The 27,560-nt window shown below is 36.2% G+C and overlaps 1 protein-coding gene across 4 annotated transcripts in view; it reads left to right on the forward strand.

Moving 5' to 3' along the window:
* The window catches only part of LOC114031875 (nucleolar protein 4), a 427,691-nt gene that overhangs the window by 128,127 nt on the left and 272,004 nt on the right, over nucleotides 1–27,560 (forward strand). For all 4 annotated transcript variants that reach the window (XM_027847060.1, XM_027847059.1, XM_027847061.1 and 1 more), the window contains exon 5: nucleotides 10,949–11,081. In XM_027847060.1, coding sequence (XP_027702861.1) covers nucleotides 10,949–11,081 — 133 coding nt within the window. The remainder of the gene's footprint in view (nucleotides 1–10,948; nucleotides 11,082–27,560) is intronic.

Raw genomic sequence — 27,560 nt, forward strand, 5'->3', positions numbered from 1 at the left:
ATGGTGAGTTTCTTTGTCTCTCCTATAGTCATTTATTCATTCTGCAGTGTAGATGCTGGATAATATTGATTCTCTATAGTTGTCCCTTTGTAAAAAATGAAATTAAATATGTGATTAAATGTTAACCATATAAATAGACAGATATGTGTGTCTTTGAGTGTATAGAAACATATACTGTATGTACATATAGATTGTTATTCAGTTTGGGGGCTGGCGTGGAAGAGTTTGACCAATTATCTCATCACTATAGAGCATGCTTGATAAGGTAATCTAACAAAGCAGAATGGCAATTTGTTTTGCAATCTGCAGTCTTAGGGGGTTGCCAGAGGTAAAGGAATATTGAAAGTTTAAATGACTTGCTTAGGGTCACATAGCCAATGTGTATTAGAGAAGATAACTTGGGTATACACATTCACATGTAAATATTTAATTACATGATGCTTTTTATCAAATATAGTCAGAAAACATGCGCTCCTTTGAATTATTTATAGTGGTAAATGTTATTATAAAGATTATATTACATTTACAGGCAAGCCTCAGAGATATTGTGAGTTGGGTTCCAGATCACCACAATAGAGGGAATATTACAATAAAGCAAGTCACACAAATTGTTTTGTTTTCCAGTGCATATACAAGTTATATTTCCACTAAGCTATAGTTTATTACGTGTGCAATAGTTTTATGTCTAAAAAAGAACATACAAAGCTTAATTTTAAAAAAATACTTTATTGCTAAAAAATGCTCACCATCATTCGAGCCTTAGTGAGTTATGATCTTTTTTGCTGGCGGAGGGTCTTGCTTTGATGTTGATCAGGGTGGTGATTGCTGAAGGTGGCGTAGCTGTGGGCAATTTCTTAAAATTGGACAACTATGAAGTTTGCTACGTTGATTAATTCTTCCTTTCACTTGAACACTTAGAGGCCATTATAGAGTTATTAATTGGCCTAATTTCAATATTATGTCTCAGGGAACAGGGAGGCCTGAAGAGAAGAAGGAATGGAATGGCATGCGAGTGGAGCAGTCAGAGCACACACATTTATTAAGTTCTCTGTCTTATACAGCCCCAACAATTACAATAGTAACATCAAAGATCACTGATCATAGATCATCATAACAGATTAAATAATAATGAAAAAATTTCAAATATTGTGAGAATTACCAACATGTGACATAAAGACACAATGTGAGCACATGCTATTGGAAAAATGGTGCCTATAGGCTTGCATGATGTGATTGCCACAAACCTTCAATTTGTAAAAAAACGCAATATACTCAAAGAGCAATAAAGCAAAGCACAAAAAAGTGAAATATGCCTATATAAGGCACTTTAAGGCTTACAAAGCATTTTTCTTATAACCCACAACAACTTTGTGACATGGTATGAGTATTATTATCTCTATTTCACGCAGTATGAAACTGAGACTCAGAGAGGGAAGTATCTTGCTGAGGTTTATACAGCTAGTAAGTGTCAACATGGGGATGTACATTGAGGTCTCTTGGCTCCCAGTCTCTTCTATTATACCCTCAATATTCTTTCTATCATACTATACTATCTGTTGGTTTCTTTTTTTTTTCATATCAGCAAGACTAACACAAACTCACCTTGCATTAATAGTGACATAGTGTCCAAAATGAGGAAGGTGAGTGTACCAATGTACTCTGCCTTGGTCAGACTTCTGAAGCCAACGCTTCAATATATCAAGAACTATTCAGTTCTTAATATCACCTTAGGGGCCAACTCATATGGGCTCTGAGAGTCAATCGCTCATTTTTTAGTGTGAGCATTTATGTCTCAGAAATCAACAAACACTATAAATTAGGGCTTGCCTTGATGTTTTGTTTATGCCTAGAGTTAAGAAAGTGATGGAAAAAAAATGATGATAGTGCAGATTAAACTTTAAAAGTGTGTCATGGATACATTTTTCCCCCTAGAGAGTTGGTGGTTAAACATTCCTAAAAGCATTCTACAAGAGGGTGACCGAAATGGTTAGAGGACTGGACACCATGGTATATAAAGGCTGGTGAAAGGATTTGTCCTAGAGATAAGAAAATTTAATGGGAGTATGCTGACTCTCTCCAAGTATTTGAAGGACTGTAATGTAAAAGAATAAATTTGGTTTGTTTGGCCCTGGACTGCAAAGCTAGGAGCAATGCAGTAGAAGTTGTAGGGAGGCAGAATATATATTTGTATAAGGACAAACTTCCTAAAAATTAGAGCTGTCGAAGCAGGTTATCTCGGGAGGTAATGCATTCCCTCTCACGAAAAGTCTTGAAATAGCACCTGGATGTCCACTTGTCAGGAAGGTTGAAGGAGGGATTTCTGTAGGAGGTCTTTTCCAAATCTGAGATTCTGTGAAGAGATCCCTACTGCAATGGATTATTTGTCATCATATTTGTGGTTATAAGATTTGAACTCTATTAAGGAAAAAACTTCCAAAAAGAAATAGGTTGCCATGTTTATATGTAGAATCTGCTCCCATGAACATTTTTTTTTAAACTTTGGGTTACAAATTTCCTCCCTTCCTCCCTCCCCACCCACCCTCATTGAAAAGGCAAGCAACTCGATACAGGTTATAGATGTGTAGTCATTCAAAACACTTCCATAGTAGTCATGTTGTGAAAAACTAAGTATATTTCCCTTCATCCTGTCCTACCCTACCCCCCATTTATTCTATTCTCTCTTTTGACCCTGTCCCTCCTCAGAAGTGTTTGCTTCTGATTATCCCCTCCCCCAATCTGCCCTCCCCTCTATCAACTCCCTGCTCTCTTGTCCCTTTCCCCCCTTATTTTCCTGTAGGGTAAGATAGATTTCCATATCCCAATTGTGTATGTTATTCCCTCCTTAAACCAAATCCTATGAGAATAAGATTCACTCATTCCCTCTCACCTTCCCCCATTTCCCCTCCACTGTAAAAGCTTTTCTTGTCTGTTCCATGTGAGATAATTTACCCCATTCTACCTCTCCCTTTCTCCTTCTCCCAGTATAATCCTCTCTCACCCCTTAATTCTATTTTCCAGATATCATCCCTTCATCTTCAACTCACCCTGTTCCCTCTATCTATCTATCTATCTATCTATCTATCTATCTATCTATCTATCTATATACATACATACATATAATTTTTTCCCTCCCACTACCCTAATACTGACGAAGGACTCATGAGTTACAAATATCATCTTTCCATGCAGGAATGTAAACAGTTCAACCTTAATAAGTCTCTTATGATTTCTCTTTACTGTTTACCTCTTCCATGTTTCACTTGAGTTTTGTATTTGAAAGTCAAATTTTCTATTCAGCTCTGGTCTTTCATCAAAAATTCTTGAAAGTCCTCTATTTTACTGAATGACTATTCTTGGTTGTAATCCTATCTCCTTTGCCTTCCAGAATATTATATTCCATGCCCTGTGATCCCTTAATGTAGAAGCTGCTAAATCTTGTGTTATCCTGATTGTGTTTCCACAGTACTTGAATTGTTTCTTTCTGGCTGCTTGCAATATTTTCTCTTTGACCTGGGAATTCTGGAATTTGGCTACAATATTCCTAGGAGTTTTCTTTTGGGGATCTCTTTCTGGAGGTGATCAGTGGATTCTTTCAATTTCTATTTTGTCCTCTGGTTCTAAAATATCAGGGCAGTTTTCCTTGATAATTTCTTGAAAGATGATGTCTAGGCTGTTTTTTTGATCATGGTTTTCAGATAGTCCAATAATTTTTAAATTCTCTCCCTGGATCTATTTTCCAGGTCAGTTGTTTTTCCAATGAGATATTTCACATTCTCTTCTATTTTTTCATTCTTTTGGATTAGTTTTACAGTGCCTTGATTTTTCATAAAGTCACTAGCTTCCAATTGTTCTATTCTAATTTTTAAGGAAGTATTTTCTTTGCTTTTGGACTTCCTTTTCCATTTGGCCAATTTTGCTTTGTAGGGCATTCTTCTCTTCTTTGGCTTTTTGGACCTCTTTTGCCATTTGGGTTAGACTATTTTTAAGGTGTTATTTTCTTCACTATTTTTTTGGGTCTCTTTTAGCATCACTCTCAGTTTTTCCTCGACTTCTCTTACTTGCTTCTCAAAATCCTTTTTGAGCTCTTTCATGGCCTGGGACCAATTCATATTTTTCTTAGAGGCTTTGGATGTAGGAGCTTTGGCTTTATTGTCTTCTTCTGGTTGTATGTTTTGATCTTCTTTGTCACCAAAGTAAGATAATATAGTCTGACTCTTTTTGAGAGGTTTGCTCATGATCCCAACCAATTATTTGAGTTATAAACTTTTTGTTACAGTAGGGGTCTGTTTCCAGTGTGGAGAATGTTCTGTTCCAAGTTCCAGGGGTTTTGTGCAGCTGTTTTCAGAGATACTTCTAGGGACCTGAAAATTTTCAGTTCTTCCAAGGTGCTATAATCAAGGGTGAGGTGCTTACTCCTTTCCTGGCCTGTGTTCTGATCTATGAGTGACCACAAGCACTCTTTCCTGTCTTGGAACTGTGAGGAGGATTTCCTCTCCACCACCACTATAAGCTCCACCACACCAGTGCTGCTGCTCACCCCAGGACCGCCACCCAGAACTGTCACCCAGATGCAAGCATGGGCAAAGCAAGACAATCCTGCACCAGTAGAGAGTTCCCTGCAATTCCCCTCTGATCAGCCACTCCATCCCCCCCCCCCAGTCTATGGGCCAGAAACTCAGGAGGCAGCTGCCACCCCAGGGGCCGAGCTCGGGGACTGGAGCTGAGACCACCGCGCTTCTCTCTCACTGCAGACACAGACTTTTCCCACTGACCTTTTAAGTTGTCTTGGGCGATTGTGGGTTGAGAGTTCTGGAAACCACCACAGCTGCCTGTGATTCAGTCCTCTGAGGCCTGCTCCAGGTTCACTGAGGCCTGTGCACCCACACCAACCTGCGTTCCTCTTCCAGACTGGTGCGATATACCTTTCTGATCAACCATCCAGGCTGTCTTGGGCTGGAAATTTGTTCCACTCTGTCTTTTTGTGGGTTCTGCTGCTTTAGAATTTGTTTAGAGCCATTTTTTGTAGGTATTTGGAGGGGTTTGGAGGAGAGTTCAAGTAAGTTACTGCTTTTACTCCACCATCTTGGCTCCTCCCACAAACATTTTTGAATGGGGAAAAGAAACCTTTGGACTGACTTCATGTCAGGACCCCTGAGCTTTAGTCCTGGTTCTGCTACAAACTAGTTGTGTGACTAGATGTTCTCTGGAGTTCTTATAGATTTAAAGACGAAAGGAACCTTTACAGATGATTTAGTCAGAATCACATAGAATCCCAGAATCTCTGAATCAGCATCTCTTGAGACCATCTTGTCCCAACAACTCTTGAAGAAGAATACCAACAGCATCTTACAGTGATCTCTACTACATCTCCAACAAGTGATCTGCTTGCAGACATTTGGTAGGAGGATGCCACTGACCCCTGAAGCAGTGGGTAGTTCTTATTGTTACTTTTAATACCTTTTTTTCATATGAGAAAATGAGACCCAAGGAAAGGAAATGACTCGTACAAGGTATACAGCTAGGAAGCTAGAGGAGGAACTAACTTCCCATCAAGATACCTGACTTCTAGTCTATTCATTTGAAAGACTTCTTTACAATCCAGCATATTTGTCTCATTATCTCTTTTTAACAGATAAGGAAAATGTGAAAAGGGTAGCAAGCCAGTTATTCAAAATGAAAGAATAGTTCTATGATTCTACTGTTTGAGTCAGTATGAAGACCAGACTGGAGATAAGGATCCAGAAGATTCCTGCTATTGTCGCATTTGACTATATCCTTTGATCTTTTCTAAGTATTATAGAAAATAGCATTTCTACTATGCTCTTGTGTTTAAGATGTATTAGCCATTTTTAAATAAAAGATAATTCTTAAATTAGTAAATAGTCAGAAAATACAATGCATTGACTTGGAATTTTTATTACTGAACTTTAAAATGCATATCAATGGCATAATTAACATTTTAGAATAATGAATGAGATTATTAAAGGTGAATGAATAATCATTATAAATAATCAGAGTGGGAAATATTTAAAGTAAAGTTGCAACTTTATGATACTTGAGGTGATGAATGAGAAAGGTTTTTTTTTTAATTTAACAAAAAATTGTAGAGAAGTCAGTATAACAATTTTTGCTGGAGATTCCATTTCTCCTATAGTACCTAATTTTTGGCACCACCATAAACTATTGCCTACTTCCACATAAACTATTGTTACTTCCATTTTTGTTCCTTAGCATTTATTGAGTGTCCCAATATATTGGACTCTGTACATATTTTCACAAAATATTCTGACTTTTAGGAGTCTGCTTGCTAAGGTTTCATGAGAAAACTATCATACATGCCATATGCAAATACAATAAAAACACATGTTAATTTATTTTAAGGTTAATTTCAATTTTCTATTTGTTTATTTTCTTTAATTTATAGTGAGGCAGTGTAGTATACAGAAATGAACATGAAGGTTGGAATCAAGAGATCTGGGTTCATATTTTGGTTTCAATACTTAGTAGCCATTTGGCATGGGCAAAGTGAATAACCTCTTTGGTCCTCAGTTTCCTTATCTGTAAAATGAGGGAGCTATATTGGATGGCCTCTAAGGTCTCTTCCAAATTTAAATCTACAATTCTGTAATCTTGTTATTTAACCTCTCTGAAGCTCAGTTTCCTCTTCTGTAAAATGAGGATTATAATATTAAACTCTCTCATAGTAATAATCCCAGTCCCCCAGCTCTACCTCATCACCACATTCAGATCCACGTTTGCAATATTAATACTCAAATTTGTGAATTCACATGACAAATTTCTAGTTTGAAGGGAATTCCCAGGTGGTTTCTAATTCTTCAAGAGCTATAATATCATTGTTGTACCTTTCTGTGGATATCAAGTGTAGCTTCTCTATGCCTTAGGAGCTGAATCATTATTTTTGGTAGTCAAAATAAATGATCATGTAGTAGCTGGCTTTTGGTGATGAACCTTTCCAAACTTAGCTTAACTTGTCTGTCTCATACCTGACTTCATAAAATCTGTCACACCTGTGTTCTGCCAGCATAATCTCAAAGACTAGATCATCCCACACCAACCATGATTGGCCATCAGAGTAGGACTTTTGTAGAATAACATTCCATTCCACTAATAAATATATATATATAATATAGAATATATTATATATATTAATTATATATGTATATATAATATATAATATATTATATATATTAATTATATATATGTATATATATGTGTATAGCACCTACTATGACTTACATTTAGAATTTAACAGAGAAACCTCAAGATAGCCCTTCATTTACATTTCAATACATTACTAGGAGAGTTCTATAATTTACAAGGTTAAGAAGGGTGGATTTTGCTACAAAACATTTTACCTATAAATAAATACAGACTGCTAACCTGGGCCTTTAAGATTATTGGGTAGGTCCATTCTCTATCTCCTCTCCCACTCAGTCCCAGCTTATAACCTCTTTGATGGCTAAGGGTAACTCGTTGCATCTTCTCTCTTCCTTCTCTGAGCTTTTCCCTGAGTCACTCCTAATGTGTGAAAAAGCCTCCACCTTTTTGTCAACCAAAATACAAACCTTTTGCTTTATGTTTTAACTTAAGCATTTCTTCCTTTGGAATGCTTTTTCTTATAAATAAATGATGATAAGTAAATTCTTATAAATAATATTTATAAGAACACTGATGTTTTCCAAAACTGTCTCTTCCTCTAAACACCTGATTATAGTTGCAAAACATTTTTTTCCATTTTGACCAATGAAGATCAACAATTTCTCTGCAGCATTCAGTCTCAGAGAGCTGCCTAGGACATTGAGAAATTAATGCTTTACCTAAGGCCACATAGCAATATGTGTCAGAGTCAGGACTTGAATCCAGATTTTCCTGACTCTGAGGCTTATTCTCTATATACTATGCCAAGCTGCCTCTCTTATTAAAAAAAAAAATTTACATGTAGTTATATTGATTGAGAATTCATTGACTGAAAAATTCTTGAAAAGAGAAATTGTATTTTACCATTCATGCTAGATACTTTTGAAATACTGTCTAATAAAACATATGTTCTAGTAAGCTTTCCCCTTTTTATTTTTTTATTCACATATTGCTAATCCACAGAGTCATATTCCACCATTCATCTCCTCTCCTGTTTCTAAGAAATTGTATTGTTGTGTTTGTCCTTTGTTATTGAAGAGGACCATGACATCAGGGAGATGATGACATGACTTTCAATTGACTTTGATTTGAGTGAGGGAGGGCTGTGCAAGGTCACCAGCCTCACTTTCTCCTCCAGAGCCATCTGGGTCCAGTGGCCAGATATTCATCAGGACAACTAAAGGTAGCTCAGGATACACTGGGAGACTCTCTAAGAAATGAAGCAATGTTGGAGGAAGTCACAAAATCTTGCTGATGAATTAGGTCTGCTACAAATTTATGTTGTCATATCTCATTGGAACTCACCAAATACATAGCAATCCTATGAATCTCTGATTGATTCTCTATAATAATTTGGAAGTGACCATTTAGCATCTCCTTCCTTGAGCTACCAATTCCCCTCTTCCCAAGAGATGACATGTGGCTGCTATTTTTACTAATTATTGAAGCTATGTCAAAATTATCAGCTTTGCCTCATGCCTCTCATCTATCTAGAGTTTAAAAAAAATCCATCTTTATGTGGGAAAATTGGAACACTAATGCATTGATGGTGGAGTTGTGAAATGATCCAACCATTTTGGAGAGCAATTTGGAACTATGCCCAAAGGGCTATAAAAATGTGTGTACCCTTTGACCTAGCAATAGCACTTATAAGGCTGTATCCTAAAGAGGTCATACAAATGGGAAAAGGACCCACATGTACAAAAATATTCATAGCAGCTCTTTTTGAGGTGGCAAAGAATTGGAAATTGAGAGGATGCCCATCAATTGGGGAATGACTGAACAAGTTGTGGTTTATGAATATAATGGAATAATCTTGTGCTGTAAGAAATGATGAGCAGGCTGACTTCAGAAAAACCTGGAAAGACTTATATGGTCTGATGCTGAGTGAAGTGAGCAGAACCAAGAGAACGTTGTACACAATAACAGCCACGTTGTGCAATGACTAATACTGATGAACTTAACTCTTCCCAGCAATACAAGGGTCTAAGACATCTCCAAAGGTCTCATGATGGAAAATGCTATCCACATCCAAAGAAAGAACTATGGAAGTTGAATTGCTATTTTTTTTTCTCTTCTGTTGAGTTTTGTTTCCTCTTTCTGGTGGTTCCTCCTATTGGTTCTAATTTTTACTTACAACATCACTAATGTGAAAATATGTTTAATAGGAATGTGTATATATAGCCTATATCAGATTGTGCTCCATCTTGGGAAGGGTGGTGGGGAGGAAGGGGGAGAAAAATGTTAAGCTCAAAAGCATATGGAAGTGATTGTTGATAAATCAAAATAAATTAATAAATTTTTTTTTAAAATCCATCTTCATCTTCACCTATCCTTTTATCCTTCAGCCTATTCTAGAAAGATCATGAAACTGAATTCCTTACTAAGGCCAACCTATATCCTTATGCTCTTGATTCCATTTCCTTTCATCTTGTCAGCATCTTTCTCTATTCTTATTTGGCTTCTCTTCTCTCTTTTTTCTGCTTCTTTTGCTCCTCTTCTTCTTTGAGTATGAGACACTGCTCCAGGCTCTATCATCACTTTTTCTTTTCTCTGTAATCTCTTCACTGGCAATTTCATCAAGTTGTATGGTGTTATAGGATTTAGAATTGGAAGAGACCATAGAGATCATTTAGTCTAATATCTCATTTGACAGATGAGAAAACTGAGGACTGTAAAATTAGGTAATGGTTACCATTTATATGGGATTTTAAGAGTTGCGAGGTAGTTTACAAACATCTCATTTTGTTCTCACAACTGCCATGGAAGGTAGATGCTGTTACTAAATCCCTTTTTACAGATGAGAAACCCAAGGGAGGCAGAGGTTAAGTGACTTACCCAAGATCATGCAGCTAGTAAGTGTCTATGGCTGGATTTGAACTCACATATGCTTGATACCAAGTTCGGTACTCTATACACTTTTTCAATCTGCCTCAAATGTCACACAAGTAGTAATTAGGAGAGATAAGATTCAAACTCAGTCCTCTGATTGCAAAGTCTAGTGCTTTTTCATAATGCCATATGTAAATCTCTATGCAAACTCTCACATCTATACATCCAGTCTCTATCTCTTTTCTGAGCTCCGAGTCTATATTTCCAAACATTTGTTGGATATCTCTGTCTGGATAAAAATTAGTTGAATTGGTGCATTGTGAACTGACCACCTAAACTTCAACCTATCCCAAACTATTTTTCTTCTTAATATCCTAATTTCTCTTGGCAGAATTACTATCATTCTAATCACTCAAAATCAAAACCTCAGACTTATCTTTGGCTCATCTATATTCTAGATCCCCTATATCAAGTGAGTTTCTATGTAAATTATAGTGTAATATTTATTACATTCATAAACCTTATTACATCCACACTGCCATTCACTTTCCTGATTAGCTAATCTAAAAGTCGCCTCTTCTCAAATTTCTTATAATACTTTACTTATGTTTCTTATTTGTCCTTATCACATTCTATGTTATATAAATACTAATGGGTTAGTTGACTGATAGATTGGTCGATTGTATCACACTTTTTTTATTTATGTGCTTGTATTATGTCCTCTCTTCCCATTATATGTTGAGATGCTTGAATTCAGGGGACCACCATTTTTCATCTTTTTCTATCAAGCGCACTGATACCTTGTGTTTATTAAATGCTTGTTGAATTGAATTAAAATTCACTAAATGCTTACTAACTGATTAAAATTTAAGGGATCATATCTATAAAGGAGAGATGTTATCTGAATGTACTGCACTATCTGAAATTTGTTTTATGCCATAATGTTTTTATTTTGTAGGATGAAAGTTCTATAGAAAGTGATGAGTTTGATATGAGCGATTCCACACGCATGTCGGCTGTGAACTCTGACCTTAGTTCTAACCTTGAAGAAAGAATGCAGAGTCCCCAGACGGTTCCTGGTCAGCAAGATGGTAAGCGGATTGATTTGTAATAAAAATACAATGAATATGAATCTAGTACAAATTCTTTCTCTCTCAGTGTCATTTATCTATCTGTTTCTATGGGATCTGATTCCTAGCCAACATTTTCTATTCGACTAATAACTTTTGGATTCAAATATTTTTAGTTTGAACTTATATATTAGATTTGTTTGTGCCATATAAAACTATTTACAAAATGAGTAATATGATGTATCTCTGCAGAGTTTCATCCCCATAAAGCTCTCCATCCTACGTTCCCTGAACATAATTTATATTTTTGCTAAATGCAGTCTAGTTGTGTTTATTTCAGTCTTTCAGGAGTACAATGCAATTCATGATGATTTCTAATATTGACTTTATTTTAGAAAAGTAAAATCACTGTGATGGGTTGAGACTTTAACCAAGAATAATTTGATTGTTTTTGCTTTCAAATCATAGTTTACAATGAAGAATTCAAATCATAATAACTATCTAATGCATTTACAGTGTTTTTGTTGTGAAAACAAATATTTTGCTAGATTTCTTATTTTTGTCATGCTGTTTTCCATTTTAATGGGAAAATGGAAAGATGACTTCTACTCTTGATGTCTATTAGATGTGGAGGTCCTTAAAAGACGGACTATATCAGGAATATCTCTCTGTTTCTCTTGCTGAGGAAGACACTGAATTCAAGAAACTGGAATGTCAACAAAATTTGTGGCATTTAGAAGTTCATCTTCTCTCTCATTTAGGATTTTAGCATATCAGAATTACATTGAATTATATTGAATTATATAGAAATCACTTTAAGTTATTTCTGCTATCTTTGGAAATTGCCATTTTCATATGTACAAAACTCTACATATAAGTAATTTTTTCCCTTCTTTTTGGCTAATTATGTATAAAATCTGCTCTTGGAGGCTTCTAACTGGATAGAAGGTGGCTAATTTTAATCATAATTAGTTGATTTTTTCATGCAATTATCTAACTATAAAGGGAGTTATTGCCTGTATAGTTTTGCACCTACAAGTAATTGCAGAAACTAAAAATTGCTTGTAGCAAGAAAAGGGGGGGCCTACTGTGTTTACGTTTCACCCTTCCTAGAAAACATAAGCTGCACAATTCCTGTTAGTTTTATTAGATGCTATTTGTGTTTCATGGACATGATGAAGTCTGAGAAAACCCTAATTAAAAAAAACACAGGGGCTCCAAAAAGGCCCCTTTCCCCTTCCTTACAGAGTTGTCTAAAGGCCATAATTACATTTAATTGCAAGAGGTATAGAAAGAGATGTTTGTGTGGGCATCATCCACAGTACTGGTGGCTTTAGTACTGTCATATTTTTTAACAACCTTATAATAGGAAGGTTATTGGAACAGACAAGGCATTTCGCCAGGAACATACAAAGAAAGATGTTTTGCTGCTGAAGAAATAAAGTGTCTTGTATTCTTGTCTAAAATACTAGTATATATAGCTCTGGGTTAATGGAATGGTTTATTGGAATGGACATCAAACCCAGATAAGCTGGCAAAAGGTTTAAGATATTATTTTCTATCTATATTTGGTTTTATATGCATCATTCAATAATGTCAGTATATAGCTTTGGTGAATAGTGAACAATGAGTCAGCTACTCTTTTGCTATAGAATTATTTCCTTGAAAGAAATTGCCTAGCTTTGGTTCTAGGATGCAACTGATATATCTGACAAATCAATGCTGACTTGAAGAAAATACAGTGGAAGAATGTGAAGTATAATTTATGCTGGGAAAGGTATGTTCTTCTATGGTTTACTGGTTGGTTTTGGGGAAAAATATTAGAGAGATGCTGTCCTTGTTCCAAGAAACTTTATCAAGCTTCAGTAGACCACACAATTTGTGTCCTCTTTTGTTCTACCAAGTTGTTCTTATAAGCATATAACCTTTAAAAATATGAAGAGTTGAAGAAAATATGGCTAGTACTACACAAGAAGTTTTTTATAATATAAGTGAGCCAATAATTAGATAGAACTTGCCATTTTCTCTAGAATTATCACTTTGGACATTTTGAAATTGTTTTGATTTTTTTTTCTAAACCTTTTTGTTTCATAACAAAGTAGTAACTCTTCAGTGGACCCATGGTATCCTAACTAGGCCTCTTCTATAGAAAATAAGATTCTTCCTGAAAAAAAAAGTTACTCTTCCAATTGTCTCTTAATTTGTCTTTTATTAAAAATACTTAATCCTTCATTAGTCTAATTATTTTCTATGTCTATGAATTGATAATTGATTTATGAAATTATGAAATGAGGCAGACATGCCTAGTTCTTAGCATACTAGTTAGGAAAGCATCTGGAAGCAAGACTGCAATCATATTTTAATAAGGTATAGGAGATATAGGAGAATTTTAACCATAATTAGTTGATTTCATAGGAGATATAGAAGAAAACGGGCACAGAAAATATAGAAACAAGAAGCAAAAGGGGGCCTAGAGGCAGATGGCATGGGGATGGGTGATAGGGTAGTGAAGGAAGGCAGGCAGTGTGAGGAAGAAGATGGGGAGGGGATGGAGTCACTTAGGTAACTGCAATTAGAGTTGAGAGCACATGAGCAACATGGACCCTTAGGAGATGAGAGAGTGCTCAGTGGGGTCAGAGTTTGAGGTCTCATTTCATAAGGTTGTTTGGGGAACAGACTAACTCTTCTTTGTGCTATCTTGGGGTTAGTTCATTACCATATCCAAATCATCTCAAAGCTGTTGGTAAAACTTTAAAGTTAATATATCCATGTTATCTCAGAGTTACCAGCACCATTTGGTCTTCTGCTGGTCTCACTCCAGGTATCTGGAACTTGCCTGAGATTTACATATCGTAGGACCCTAAATCCCTGACAGCAAAGCCTAAGTGGCTTCCTCTGATTTAGCACATGTGACTAGGATGTAATTTTTGATTAATAAATAATGCAATTTGTAAATCGTTCCTTTAATGTTTAGGATGGTTTGCATGTGACCTCTAGGTTTCCATTTGCAATCTTCCTATTACTGCCACTTTACACTGGCTACTTATAAACTTACTATGCTGACCAGAAGGTTCAAGGGGGTGGGGAGGGAAGGACTGGTCAGGGATACCAAACAAGATACAGTTTAAAATAGTCCATTACAATACTGCTGATAGTGGCTGACTTTTGTATTCCTTTGTGGCTACAGAGGACTCTCACAAATACTGTTTCATTTGATCCACGTAAAAATAATCTTGTGAGATACAGTCTAATCATTCCCTTACAGATGGGGATATTTAGGCTCAGTCAAATGACTTGCCCTTAGTCACCTAGTTAGGATCTTGGGATCTAGAACTCAAAAAGACCTCAAGGTTACATAGCTAGTAAGTGCCTGAGGCCAGATTTGAACTCAGATATTCCTGATTTCAGACCCAGTGCTCTATCCATTGCACCACCTAGCTCTCCTTCTTACTCCCATCCAGAACTCTTCTGCAAATCTGCTGACATTTGACCTTCCGAAACATGGTACTGGGGCTTCTTGGACACCAGCGCCTAGCTTCATGACTTAACACAAAGAGCTGGGTAGTCAGGTGGGCACCTTACTTCCTACTTGGGGTTTGGGTCCAACCTTACCCACTCCACGGAGGTCAGCACAAGCAACCCTCTCCAGGACTACAAAGATGTCCTATTAAACACAATGGGAGTCCACATGTCTTCTCAATTTCATTGCTTGGGATCCTGGACCATCATTAGCCACTGGCAGCCCTCAGAGAACCATCTCCCTACAGCCAGACCTGGGTTGGATCTGCATTACCCGCCTAAACCAGAGTTCTCCAGGTGCAGATTCTGCCTTCTTTCTCACCTAGAAAAAGGAGCTGCATGCAACTGTATAGTGCTGCTCTCACTCTCCTCTCAGCAGTCTCTCTCGTCATCTCGTCGCAAGGCTCTGCCCATCCACAGCAGTCCTCACCATTACTGTTTTCTTTTCAGAGGAATAAAAGTGCTGTCAGTGAATATCTCAATTTCTTGCCCTGGCAAAAATGTCCTGACCTGAGGCAGAGTTCCACAGGCTTTGAAATTTGAAGAGAAGAGGAACAGCGGCAGGGTGTGTTCTTGACTTCTGGGTGAACTTTTATGTGAGGTTGAAGGAATGGGAACACAAGGGAGATACCTGTAGGAATAGGAATGCGAGGGAGATACTTCAGAGTATAGACATCTTTTAAAGTGTAATACTGCTACAAAAGAGGATTATTAAATATTCCCTTCTGTCACACTAAGATGCATCTAGGACAGAAGAAAGGTTATAAATCTTAGAACGTCACAGCTCCTACTCCCATCCCCAAAGTTGCAGGTGCCAAAAAGGGATATGGAAGGACACTTGGTATGTACAAGTAGTCTATAAGATGTTTTCAGCAATGAGCCAAGTGCAAAAAATAGTTTAAGGAGTATCTGGAAAATTGAAGGGGGACTCGTCATATAGCAAGAGGAAGAGATGATGGATGAGTGAAGCATTAGTACCCATGAAATCTAGAAGGATTTTCTTTTTTGAGCTTCTTCAATTCTGATTTGCTCATAGAGCACAGCATCATCTTTTATGTGGGCATGCCATGCTGGGCGGTCTTGCGCTAGTGTCTCCCATGTCTCACAATTGATACCAGAGTTCCTCAGAGAGAACTTGAAGGTGTCCTTGTATCCCTTCTTTTGACTTCTGTATGAGTGCTTGTCTTGTGTGAGTTCTCCATAAAATAATCTTTTAGGCAAACGTACATTTGGCATTTGAACAATGTGGCCAGCCCATCGGAATTGTGCTCTCTGCAATAGAGTTTGAAAACTTGGCAGTTCAACTTGAAAAAGGATCTCAGTGTCTGGTACCTCATCCTGCCAGGTGACCTTCAGAATCTTCCTAATACAATTCAAATGGTATGGAAAGTACATCATCTATGAAAGATGCCAAGGGAGAATATAGAGATGAATTTCATGTGACAAAAAAGTATGTGACGATCATCATCAATGAGCATTGATTAGGACTGAAATCCATCCATGACATGCCTTCCACGATACTTTGGAGCTTCACAACTAAGTTATTGTATTTATCCTCTAATATAAATGTGATTTAAAAGTACATGAAAGGGTAGTATGTGGAGATCGAGACTAAATGAAGCCTGCCTTTAAAATGAGGACAGAAAAATGGAAAAGTCTGTTTGTGGGTTGCAAAGTTCTATTACTTGTAAAATGCTAATCACATTAATTATTTTTGGCGAGTTGTTATCCTTAATGATAAACATAGAGTTATTTTTATAACATTGCAATGAAAACAATCATTGACCTAATGAAGGTTTTAACAAAGCATTACCATAGCTGACAGGGCTAAGGAAAAACAGTGTGTGTGTATGTGTGTGTGTGTGTGTGTGTGTGTGTGTGTATGTGTGTAGTACTTGTATAAATACACTATAATAAACCTATAGTCAGAATAGAAAATACAGAATTTTTAAAATGTGGAAATCATAGATATTTGTGGTTGTGGTATCATTAGGGCTAAGAGAAGAAGTGTCTTTAATTGGCTTCTCACTACACAGTAGTTGTTTGGGCACAGTTGTAGTCTTCTAGTTGTTCTTAGAGGGAGATAGGAGGTTAAATTTTACTAAACCATAAAGGTTCCCCTATTTTGATAGTTCTCTCCACTTATTTCTTCCTCTGTGGTGGGGGTGCCTACTAAGTTCTGGCCTCAAGATCTCATGGGGCTCTTTCCTAGGGGACTATATGACAATGCAATATAGTATTTTGTGTTTTATTCATACATTTTAGCAGTATAATCACTTCCCAATTGCCCAATCCATCATTGTATAATAATGAAATATTATAATAATGAAATATAATTATAATAATGAAAACAACATCACAACAAACAGTAAGAGTCCTAAGCAAGGCCAAATCTAAATAGATATATATCTACATGAAATGTGATTATGACCTGCTTCTCTTGTTATTACAATTATTACAATTTTAATATTGATATCATGTATATATTTAGAGTTACGAATACTTATGTATAGACATAGATATTTAACTAATAGCCATTTCCAATACGTAAGAAATCAAAGGATATGAACAAACAGTTCTCAAAAGAAGAAATGCAGAGTATGTACAACTAGATGCACGAGGATGCACAACAAATCACTAATAATAAGAGAAATTTGAATCAAAACAAACCTTAGGTTTCACCTCATATACTGCAAACGAGAAAAAATGACCAAAAAATGACAACAGTAAATGTTGGAGGGGTTGTGGAATGATAGGCACACGAATATATTGTTGGAGGAACTGCAAAATGGTACAACCATTTTGCAAGGCAATTTGAAATTATATGAATAAAATGACTACAGAGACTCCTTTACTGGGTTTATACCCCAAGGAAGCTATCAAGAAGAAAGTCCTTATATGCATGAAAATATTTATAGCAGCACTTTTTATGATAGCAAAGAATTGGAAATAAAGTAGATGACCATCAATTGGGGAATGGCTGAACAAGTTGTGGTATATGAAAGTAATGGAATACTATTGTGCTATAAGAAATGATGAGCAGGTGGACTTCAGAAAAACCTGGAAAGACTTGTATGGACTGATGCTGAGTGAAGTGAGCAGAATCGGGAGAACATCATACACAGTAACAGCCACGCTGTGCAGTGACTAACATTGATAGACTTAGTCCTTCTCAGCAATGCAAGGATCTAAGACATCTCCAAAAGTCTCATGATGAAAAATGCTATCCACATCCAAAGAAAGAACTATGGAGTTTGAATACATATCGAAGCATACTACTTGCTATTTTTTTCTTTTGTTTTGTTTTGTTTCCTCTTTCTGATGGTTCTTCCTATTGGTTCTAATTCTTCCTTACAACATCACTAATGTGAAAATATGTTTAATAGGAATGTATATGTATAGCCTATAGCAGATTGCATACCATCTTGGGGAGGGAGGAAGGAATGGGAGGGAGAGAAAAATTTAAACTCAAAAGCTTATGGAAGTAATTGTTGATAAATCAAAATAAATGAATTAAATATAAAAAAACAGATGATAGATAAAAGATAAAGTTAACAAGCAACAAGCATTTATTAAGTACTTATTATAAGCCCAGCACTTCGCTATGTCATGAAGATACGAAGACATAAATGAAACAGCCCATTCCTTCAACCCCTTCAAGCAAAAGCTTTCTTGCTATGCACACTTAAAAATAAATACTATATAAGTATATATAATATATTGAAAACAGCAATAAGAAAATTCAAATAGCTATCCATTGGCCAAGCATTTATTTCTCCTGGTGTGGCTCCAAACTGAAATTCAAGCAAAGGTTGAAAGATTTAGCTGAGCATTCCATTGATACAAAAATAGGAGGATGTAAGAACTCAGTAGCTGAGAAATGATTAAGAGCACCGATACACATGTTGACCCATACGCTTTTTCAACAGAGGTTGATAGATGAAGCTATGGGTCTGTGAGGGTTCTACTTCTTTCATCCACCCTCTTCTTGAATATACTCTTGGAGTGAGTGAAGTACTGTCTATCCTCAATTATACCCCTTCCAAGGACAACCATAGGCAATCAAAGAGTGCCAAAACGAAGGCATTCTAATGGGTATTTGAATGTCTGGTTGTTTTCATCTTGAAGTCTGGAGCCTGTTGTCTGAGACAACCTCTTAATTGGTGTATGCTAATGGTACAAAATCATTGGCCATAAAATTCCTAATCTATCTTACTTTCCTGGTGTATGATAATCAACTGTACATAGCTGTAGAACAGTATCTTTTGAAATACACTTATAATTAATATTCCATAAAAGCTTATGTTTTTCTATGCAATCATCATTCTTAGCTTTTCTTAAAAATAGTTATTTAAAAAAAAGGTTTACTGATTGTCTTATATGAGTGACTGGTACTTAAAATTATATGCAGGATAGGTAAATAGAATTGATTTATACAATTACCTAAAATAGACATAAACTAATGATAGATGTTTTTTACTATTTAATGTTTAATTTAGTGAAAAATCTAATAAAACATTGATTTTAATAAAAATGATTTATAACAGTATGATTAATAGGAAATTAAATTTAATAGTTCTTTACTGTGCTAAGTTTTAATTAGGAGTGCTATGAAAATGTTTTTCAAACAGAACACAAAATTCCCTAGTGAAGTTATGTTGTCTGGGGAAAGTAATTTTTTTTGTTCTGCAAGTTTGCTTTCCTTTAACCATTTTTCATCGGATAGGGAATGTTGACTGTGATACCTAAGAGTAAAGAACAATGACTTTCTTAAACAAATGTTTGACCCACATAATTTAATCAATTCTTCACAGTGTTAGTGTTCTAAGTTAACAATTGTTTTTTGCTATTTAAAAATGTGAAAAATGTGTTTTCCCCTTCATTCTAGATTCTCCACTGCTTTTTTTTAAAAAAAGGAAATCATTTACACAATGCAGGAAAAAAAAGTGTTGAATTCATTTAATGAATTATTCTGTGTTGAGGAGGCTAAAGCTGATGAAGCTCTTTTCAAAGTCTTTTCTCCATAGCAGTTGCTCTATAAATAATGATACGACAATTTGTGGAACTATAAGGCACCTTATAAGTAAAGTAAAGCAAGTAGAATTAGAAATAATGTTGCTGTTAAATGGAAAGAATTCTGATGGCTGAATTCTCTTTTGTAAGACTGGTCTTTTTATTATTTGCAATTGCTTACAAGTAGAAATGTAGTAATTTTTTTTTTCTTTCAATGACAGAAAAAGAGCAATTTGGACTTAAGTACCAACCATAAGTTGGAATAAGATAAACCTGGTAATGCATCTCTTTGAAGTATGTTGTATGTATAGTACATGTGTGTGTGTTTCCCAGGACACCAATAGAATATAATTTTCTTCTTGCATTTGGGGTTTATTTCTTTAAACTTGTTTATTCCTTTTTCTGGGAACAGGATTCAGCTTTCTAATTCTAATTCAGCTACTAATGTTAGAAATTTGGTTTGTAGGGAGTTCTTGAATTTATTGTTTAATGGGAATAAGCTTCTAAATATAAGCTTCCTGTCCTATATGGACAATGATAGTACTAATAATATCTTCATCTATAAACATATATAGATCATGGTTTACAAAGTCATTTCTTCAAAACAACCTTGTGAGAGCAAGAATTATTATTCCCATTTTACAGACAGTGAAATTGAGGTTTAAAAGGGGCTTCGTACATAGATATTTTTCAAATAAGTAGAGTATTGATGAAATTTGCTCAACGTTAGAAGACATGAAGTTATATTTGTTCAACATTTTGATGTAATTTAAACATTAGAGCTATTAATTTTAGTGGAATAACATGGGAGATTTGACAATATTTTCAAAATAGTTCATGTTCATTTTTTATTCTGTCCAGTTTCTACAAACCTGCAGGATGATTCTAAGGCTTAAGTTAGGAATCAAACTTTTCCTATAAAACTCTAATCACTGAAATACATATTTGATGTCCATTCTGTTCAACCCTTCAAAAATTGGCCTTATTTATGTTGTATGTAGCATTTTAATTAATTTTTTTCCCCCTGTCAGTGAAGGGAGAAGTTGTTTTGCTTGATAAAACAAGATAGTGGATTTTAGGTGCACTGGGTCATTATTTGGCTAAGAGAGGCATATGTCAGCATGCACAATTAAAAAAAATAATAATAAGCATAATGGCTCATATCCAAACAGAAATGGTAAAGTTGTTTTTATTTTAAAATGGTTTTACGAAATGTAATGCTGTGAAATGAATGAATGAAAAAGCATTAAGTGCTATGTGCTGCACTAAGTATTACAGATACAGAAACAGAAAGCAAGGATCATCTTCGATAGCCGAAGAACTTATGTTCCAATAAGGAAGAAAACACAAATAGGGAAATGATGGCCAGGATGGGGTATTGTGGTTGGGAAAGTTACAGAGATGGTGAATTGGAGTAGATTGACACGCCCCCTCTAGCAGCAAAAGCATGCTTGATTAGCTAATGGGAGTGGGAGATAAGGGAGAGACTGGAGGGTAGGAAAGTGGCTGCCTGGTACAAAGGAGAGAAAAGTGAAGAGAGCCTGGAGCCTGCTTAGATACAGTGAATTGACCATGTGACTCATTTGCTGATCAGGCCAATAGGACTGAAGGGTAGAGGTTCCAGGTATGAAAGGGTTAAGATTGCTCAACCTCCATCAAAGAGTTACGTTCACATTTCTTTGAATAAGTGATTGGTTCTAAAGTCAGAGAACTTAGGTTAAAATCCTTCCTATGGCACCACTTTTGTGATTTTTAGCTCCTTGTGACTCAGTTTTTTCTTCTGTAAAATGAGGAGCTGGGATTAGATGGTCCCTGAGATTCTTTGCAGCCTTCAGCTATAACTCATCCTCTACTGTGTTTTGAATAATTTGGGAGGTAATAGTACATCTGAGACCCGGAGGGTTCACTGGTGTCTGCCTGATTGCCTTTGTTAGAGTTGTACCAGCATCAACTAGGGCATACCAAAATATCACAGAATTAAGCAGAACATTCTCAACTCAACTCACTACTCTATTAATCAAACAAATTTAAATAAGGCTAAATAACCTTAAATTACTTTGTCATTTTGAGAGAAATATTATAAAAGCAAGCTTAGGTGCTTTCTAGGACCATTTAGTCAAGGGATCTTTGAATTTTAAAATCTAGGAATGAAGTCCTAGAATCATCTTATGAAAACTAGACATTGTATATTTGGGGAATTTGGGAGTTATTCATTTTTCCCTCCTCATTTTTCTCCTATATTTTCAGAAGGCCTAGCTGGCCTCTATAAACTCCCACCATGCAGAATTTCTTTGACACTTGCAAGACTGGTCCCCATTGCTGAAACAGTTTCTTTTCCCTTTTGAAAAGAATAGTATCAGCTCTGTCCAAGGATAACTGCTGTGTTGGGCAGGGGACAGAAGCTGTGTTGCAGAGGTGACAATTGAGCAAAAGATCAAAGGCTTTGCAGCATCAACATCTAGAAGGGGCCTAGAGAGTTCCAAAAATCTGTCCTTGTAAAGTTCTATACAATATTATAATTAGATGACTGCAGATAGAAAAAGGAAGAGTTAGACTATGCAAGATGATGAAGCTAGAAATAAATTTCATAGTCACTGTTTTAGAATTTTTTGTTTAACCAATTCTCTAGGGCAGGAGTTCTCTGCCTTTTATTGTGTGATGCACTCTTCTGACTGTATACAGTGAAGCCTATAATCCCCTTCTCAAAGTAATGTTTTTAAATACATAAAATAAAATACATAGGATTACAAAAGAAACCAATTATGCTGAAATACAGTTGCCAAAATATTTTTTAAAAATCATTTCATAGGTCCAAAGTCAAGAACCTCTGCTCTGGGGTAAGAAAGACTTAGTTGCTACTCTGATACGGGCCTGCTGGCCACGACAACCTTAATGACAACAAGAAAAGAGAGTTGGAAGGGACAGCGTCTATTAATCCATATAATCCTCCAAACCCTATTGAAATATTTGGCAACCTATTTCCCCTAATTCATTCCAATAGATAATTCAATTAACATTGACTGAGTCATTTTGTTGTTTGTCGTTGTTTCAGGTGTGTCTGTCTTTTCACAACCCCATTTGGGGTTTCCTTGGCAAAGATACTGGAGTAGTTGTCCATTTCTTTCTCCAGCTCTTTTTATAGATGAAGAAACGGAGGCAAAGGTTTGGGGTTAAGTGACTTGCATAGGGTCACATAGCTAGTAAATATCTGAGATCTGATTTGAACTCAGATCTTCCTGACTCCAGGCCAGGCACTCTATCCGCGTCTCTACATAGTTGTCATTACTATGTGTTAAATCCTGAGAACATAGAGTTTTAAAATTATGTAATTCCTGCCTTCAAGGCGTTATCCCTCTAATAGGAGGGATAAGGCATACAAAATTGAATTTGATATGAGGCACAGTGGTGTGCTTATCACTTGGGATAAGCAATCATTTTGATATGGTTTCATTTTATGAAAGCAGTAGTCAGAAAGTAGTATGCTTCTGCTGACACTAGGCTGACTCAGAAGATCTGACTTTCAGCAAATGAAATTAGATTGTGCTAGTCTCCCCACCATTAGTTAATTAATTCTCTGTCACTTGAATACTGAGTTTTGTGCCATACAGGTATTTCCTTACTACATTTCATTCTGGGGTCTTTAAGAATTAACATTACTTTAAGGAAACACGCAAAAGTTGCAAAAAGTTTTAAAAAGTGCAATACTCTTAAAAAAAAGTGCAATACAATGGCTGTTAAAAATATCACAGTAGTTGTTGGTTGTAAGGAATTCAAGTATTTCAAGTATTGTTCAGGCCATAGTGAAATAGGATCAGTCTCACTGAAGCATGAGGAATGTGCAATTGAAAACAAAACAAAAGGCCAAGAAATAACTATGTGCCAGACCTTGCATTAAACAGTGAGGAAACATCGAAAGGCTGACAGTTCTTTGCCCTCTAGGATTGGTCACAGGTGAGTCCTGTAGGCAGTCCTTGAGTCTAAGTAGGTAAGAGATTATGGAAGAAATCAGTTCTGCTGTTTTAGATAGAATGTTGGTATGATGGAACTTTCACTGGTTCTTCTGTTGATTGAGGAGACTGCCCAGATACATGGTCTTCCCTATTCCATGCCTTACCTTGCTTGCTTTGGCATCCATATTCTTGGACAATAAGATTGCATCAACTTTTTAGGTGCTAATATAGGAATACTGTGAAACACCATCGATGGATGAACAATATACCCTGAATACCCCTCTCTTTTTTTCTCCTTTCCTAATATGAAGAATGCCTGCCCAGAATAACCCATATTTTCTATTGATTGGTTGTCTTTTTACCCTGTTCATGACAACCCTCTCTGCATAAATGTTTGTTTTCCTTTATGGTCTTTTGATAAGATTTATCCATAGCTTCTGCATATCTGCCTAGATTTCCAAACCACCTATAGTAATATAGTTTGCACCTTTGACAACCACAAATGCCTATGGAAACATTCTTTAAAAATTGCATGTTTCTTTTGGAACCCAAACATAATCATGTATGGAAATATATTTCACCCGTATAGTATAGTTAATACAGAGAAACAAGTTCTTTGAAGTAGATATCATTTTCAATGTCAAATAGAACTTTCAATTCATTATTGGTTAGCAATGTATTTATACAAGCTTGTGATAAGAAGAAATATTAGATTGTCATTATAGAAAACAGATGAATTTATACATTTGAAGGCACATTTCTGATCTCTTAATTGATCTGCTTGAAAGCATGTTCGCCATCTAAAGTATTTTAAATAGTTTACTTTTAAATGAGAGCAAGGCCAGTGTCTTACCTATCTTTTTTTTTTTAATTCTTACCAAGACCCTAAAATAGTCCTCTGCACATGATGGAGCTAATTTTAAAAAAATTAATCTGTTTATTATGATATATGAAGTTGTGTGACCATGATTTAATTTTGAGTAACAAACTAATAATTATTACAGTTTATGTGGCTCTATAATTTGGACTTGCCCCATAAAGGAAGCACTTTGGAGGTGCTAGACAGACAATTCCTATCCCATCAGACCTATGTGGTCTGAATAACCAGCACTTAGCCCAGTACCTGGCACAGAGAGGACATTTAATGCATTCTAGTTTACAAACTGACTGACTAATGCACTCTAATACTAGGGAACAAAGTCAAGGCTTCTAACTGCCCTGTGTTGTAGCTTTATTTATTTACTCCTCTAGCTGAAAAGTGCAGGGAGAGGCCGGCAGGTGATGTATTCTCTATTCAAGAGACTCACTGCTCAGTAAATTCCCTTCTTCTGTATAGAAGGTTGAACCTTTCAATTTATGAAATTGTGGCTAGTTGTTGGGCAATCTTTTGTGTTGTCCAAGAATTCTCCATTCTCTGACTAAGATGATAGATTCTGGGATTATGTTGCCTAGGAAATTATCCTCCCCTAACTAGGAGGCAGAAGTTCAGGGGTGAAATTGTCCCCAAACTCCCTTTGTGGGCCATGTGGATACGTAGCTCCTGTTTGTTTCTCCAGGACATCTCTCCACTGCCTTGGGTACTGCCATTTATTATATCAGAAAAGCTCACTCAATTCTCTGATCTGTGACATGTGCTCAGAAATGGAGAAAGAAAAGCAAAAGACAGCCAAGACTCTTGGATCATGAGTCTTGTAGCTAGCCATTAACAACTTCTGGAGTTGGGGAGAGAGAAGTGAAGAATTTCTTGCCCCACAACTTTTGTACCATTTCCAGAAGAAAGGCAAAAGGGAAAAGGAAAAATGGTGCCAAAAAAGCTGAGCAAGGCTTGTGGGCTCTTTTTTTATTTTTTATAGGACAACACAAAGGGTGGTTCTTCCCAACCAAGTTTATATTCCCAAGAGTCTGGGCCAACTAGATCCCCTTGGATGAAGTCCCAGTAACTGAAAGCCATCCTCTAAGGGGCACCAAGGGACTGGCTTCACATCAACTAATTTATCTCGAGGCAACTCTAGCAGTTAAAACAATTGGGAGTTTTCTTCAGTCTTCTCAACAAAGTGCCAGAGGGCACCTTTCCAGGGAGGAAGAGATATAGACAATTTAAATTTTCAAACAAAGGCTGATCAAATTGATCAGGGATTTCCCTCATCCCTTTTTACATTACTATTGTTCTTTTGAAGGCCTCCAAATATTCCTATCAGTAGAAAACATTCATAGTGGAAAAGCCCCAAAATAGTGGAAGTAAATGGGAAATTGGAATTGAAAGGACTGGGTTTTAATCTAGTTTCCTACAGTTATAAATTGTAAGCACAACCAATATATAACCAATTCACTTATCCTTTCTGAGACTCAGTTTCCTCCTCTGTAAAATAATAATAATGATACCTATAGTATAGTACCTATCTTTACAGAATCTTAAATTTGGAAGGGACCACATAACTGACCAAGAATATATACAGTATATCTACAATATATCTAGCTAGTAGTCATCTAGCCTTTGCTTGGAGATCTGCAGTAAAAGGGACATCATTGCAGTCCCATCACACTGTCTATTCACAAAGAACATCTGTCTCTAGCCATGTTTTTGCCATTCTATATTTGTGCTATTGGTTTTTAAAAGTAAATTTTATTGGTATCTTGTGTGTGTGTGTGTTTGTGTGCGCGCACACACGCACGCGCGTGTGTGTGTGTGTGAGAGAGAGAGAGAGCATATTACCTTATAAGGCAATTTGTTCTACTTTTGTATTATCACCAGCTTATTAATGTCCTTCCCAAAATAGGATGCCCTGAACTGAGCAAAATACTGCAGATGGGAATCTGACCAGGGCAGAGTACTTACATATCCCTAATTTTAGATACTGTCTATAGTTGCTTTATAGCAGCCGTTCTCTTTAACTTTCTTTGCCACTAGTTTATAAAAATCTCCAAGATTTTTCAGAGACTTTGCAAAGATTGAGGCTGACTGGCTCATCAGATTCATCTGTTAGTTCTTTCAGAATCCTGTAATGTAGTTTATCTAAGCCTAGTGACCAGAACAAATCAAGAATAACCAGTTGCTCAATTACCATCTCCCTCCTTATTTTGAGTATCAATTCCTTATTAGTTATTTTTGATCTGACCTTGCCAGTAAAGTGCTTCATAAAAATTAAAGTACTATGTAGCTCTCGGTTATCTCTCCCTGCCGTCCTTCAGATCTGTAATTTAATTGACACAAGGAGGACCTGATGAGAAACTCTCTCTTTTAGTGCAGATAATCAGGTGTCGTATATCTTATAGATGTAGGAATTGCCTAAATCACTAAGAAGTTAAGTGACTTGCTCAGGGTTATTCAGCCAGCATGTGTTAGAAGTAGGATTTGAACACAGTTTATCCAAGAACATTATGAAGACTCCTCCATGAAATCCATGGCATATGAAAAATAATGATTTAATTCGGGGGGTGGAGGGAGAACACATAGAAGAAGCATATCACACAGAATATGACATGTATCTGGATAGGAAGCCCATTGAATCAAGCCATCAATGAGTTTATCTTCAACCCTCCCTACAAATGGACAATGATATGGATTCAAAAATGAGTAGCCCAAAAATGGGCTGTGTGAACTTTGGGAACTTGTACAGTATCCTCATTTGTCTCAAGTAACTTTCTACTGAAAAAGCCGACTTTATAATATTACCATTCTCCCAGTGATGCCACAATGCTATGAATTATGGAAAACTATATTCTCAGAAGAATTAAAATGAAAAGATACTCAGGACAGTGGAAAGATACACAGTAGGTGAAGGCAGATTGCACCATTATCAGTGATACATTGTGCACAAAGAGTGGTGACTTGGAGAAAATATCAGCCCTTAAAAGGAGAGAGGTCAGTTACATATTGAGAATGGAAAACAACACATATAGCTTGAATGGTATGTTGGTATGCCAATATACTAAGCAAACAGGAGGACACAACCTTTAAAATCTCCATAGAGGGCTTTTCCCTCCTATGGAAATACAGACAAGAATAATACAGAATGAG

This window comes from Vombatus ursinus, unplaced genomic scaffold, assembly GCF_900497805.2.
Source record: "Vombatus ursinus unplaced genomic scaffold, bare-nosed wombat genome assembly UNPS02015255.1, whole genome shotgun sequence".
Classification (NCBI taxonomy): domain Eukaryota; kingdom Metazoa; phylum Chordata; class Mammalia; order Diprotodontia; family Vombatidae; genus Vombatus; species Vombatus ursinus.